Source organism: Bidens hawaiensis, unplaced genomic scaffold (assembly GCF_021521415.1).
Source record: "Bidens hawaiensis isolate Kalapana, Puna unplaced genomic scaffold, B.hawaiensis_p1.1 tig00013803_1, whole genome shotgun sequence".
NCBI lineage: Eukaryota > Viridiplantae > Streptophyta > Magnoliopsida > Asterales > Asteraceae > Bidens > Bidens hawaiensis.
The window spans coordinates 204,604-206,138 of NW_027492178.1; the positions used below are offsets into that span (position 1 = coordinate 204,604).

The following is a 1,535-nucleotide window of genomic DNA, read 5'->3' on the forward strand; positions in this document are numbered from 1 at the left end:
ACATCGAAGAAGCGAGCCTATCAGAGAAAAAAGTGCTAGTTGTAGCGCGCTAGCGCGCATTTGACTAAAAACATGGAAAGTAAAGGCTCTGGGCAACGGGAGCCTTGACTTGAAGCATTGTACAAGTGCTTAAGGTTCCTTCGGGCCATGGCCACAACTATCATATAAGGCAAGGCTTGGAAGCAAGCTACCAGCGCCTATCGGTGGGAACTGGGCTTGTCTTGGTTAGTAGTGCCCGCCATTCTTTCTTTCCTTGGTCTTCCGTTCCGTCATATTCCTAATAACTTATCCAATGACAACGAATTAACCGCAAATGCACCTTTCTTTTATCAAATCTCAGGGACATGGTCTAATCATGAGGGTAGTATTTTATCATGGTGTCGGATCCTAAGTTTTTATGGATTCCTTCTTTGTTACCGGGGTCGACCCCAAAGCCATAATGTCTTAAAACGAGGAGGCCATAGAGAAAGTCTTTTTTATTCCTTTGTCTCGAACTTCGTGAAGAACTCCATTCTATCTCTCCCTAGTTACGAACAAAAAACTGGGGCTACGACCCAGTTGTACACTCCCTCCGTTCTACGAACCCTTGTTGATTCTGAACTTCGTTCGCAAGGGCACCGGACTTTTGACGGGCCAGCCCTTTTTTATGCGCCGTTTTCCAAAATAAGCTTTGCTCCTCCGGGTGCTAGGCGCTTCCGTGGTTCGCGAGAAGGAAAAAGGACTCATCCTTTGTTGCATCTGGCGCGAGATGATAAAGAGAGAGCTTCGTCTATCGATGAACAGCGGATTGACAGAGCTCTTGGCATTGCTTTGTTTTTCTCTCCTTTCCTATCGGCGAGTTCCGACCCTTTTGTTCGAAATTTCTTCGTTCGTACCGAACCGCTTGCAGAATCAAATCCTGTTCCACAAGATCCTATATCAGGTATACTTCCTCCTTGCATTTATGCCGGAGACGTCGCCAGTGCTATGGGCTTTGGCTTATGTAGATCAAAAATGATGAATGGGATTGTGGCACTCCACTCGCCGCCAATGCGGAAGGATGACGCCGAAAAGAATGGAAGGTTCTTTCGCTCTGCTGGATGCGTCGGATCCCGTATAAGAAGCAAGCTCTTTACCCTCAAATTCAAACATGTGGGCGCAAAACGCTATCCTGCTCTATTGTTACGTAGCAAGAGAAGCCTGCTTATGTTGCTTCGGCGGCGTTTCGCCTTCTCTTCGCTCTGGACAGGAGCGCTAGTGGACACGGGGAGGGAGCAGGCGAAGCGTGTCGTTCGTAATGGAAAGAAAGAGACCACTACTTCGCTTTTTTGTTGGTTCGCCGGCGAACACAGTGGTCAGATTTAGCAAGGAGTTCTTTCCCAAAGAAGCATTTAACCATTCTCCGATCTATGTCATATTAACCGATTCACCGACATTAGCCTCCGAAGATATGATCCATAGTAAAGAAGTAGACATGGTACGAATGGGATTGAGAAGGAGTTCTTCCCTTTTTGGGGTGCATTATAGCACAGTCCTTGACTACGTTTTTCCGTTGG

The 1,535-nt window shown here is 47.0% G+C and overlaps 1 protein-coding gene across 1 annotated transcript; it reads right to left on the reverse strand.

Annotated features, from left to right (window-relative positions):
• Positions 1-722: 722 nt before the first annotated feature.
• On the reverse strand, positions 723-941 carry LOC143544907 (uncharacterized). The gene has a single exon (XM_077036886.1). It carries the CDS (start codon positions 939-941, stop codon positions 723-725), a length of 219 nt encoding a protein of 72 aa, XP_076893001.1.
• Between the last annotated feature and the right edge of the window lie 594 nt (positions 942-1,535).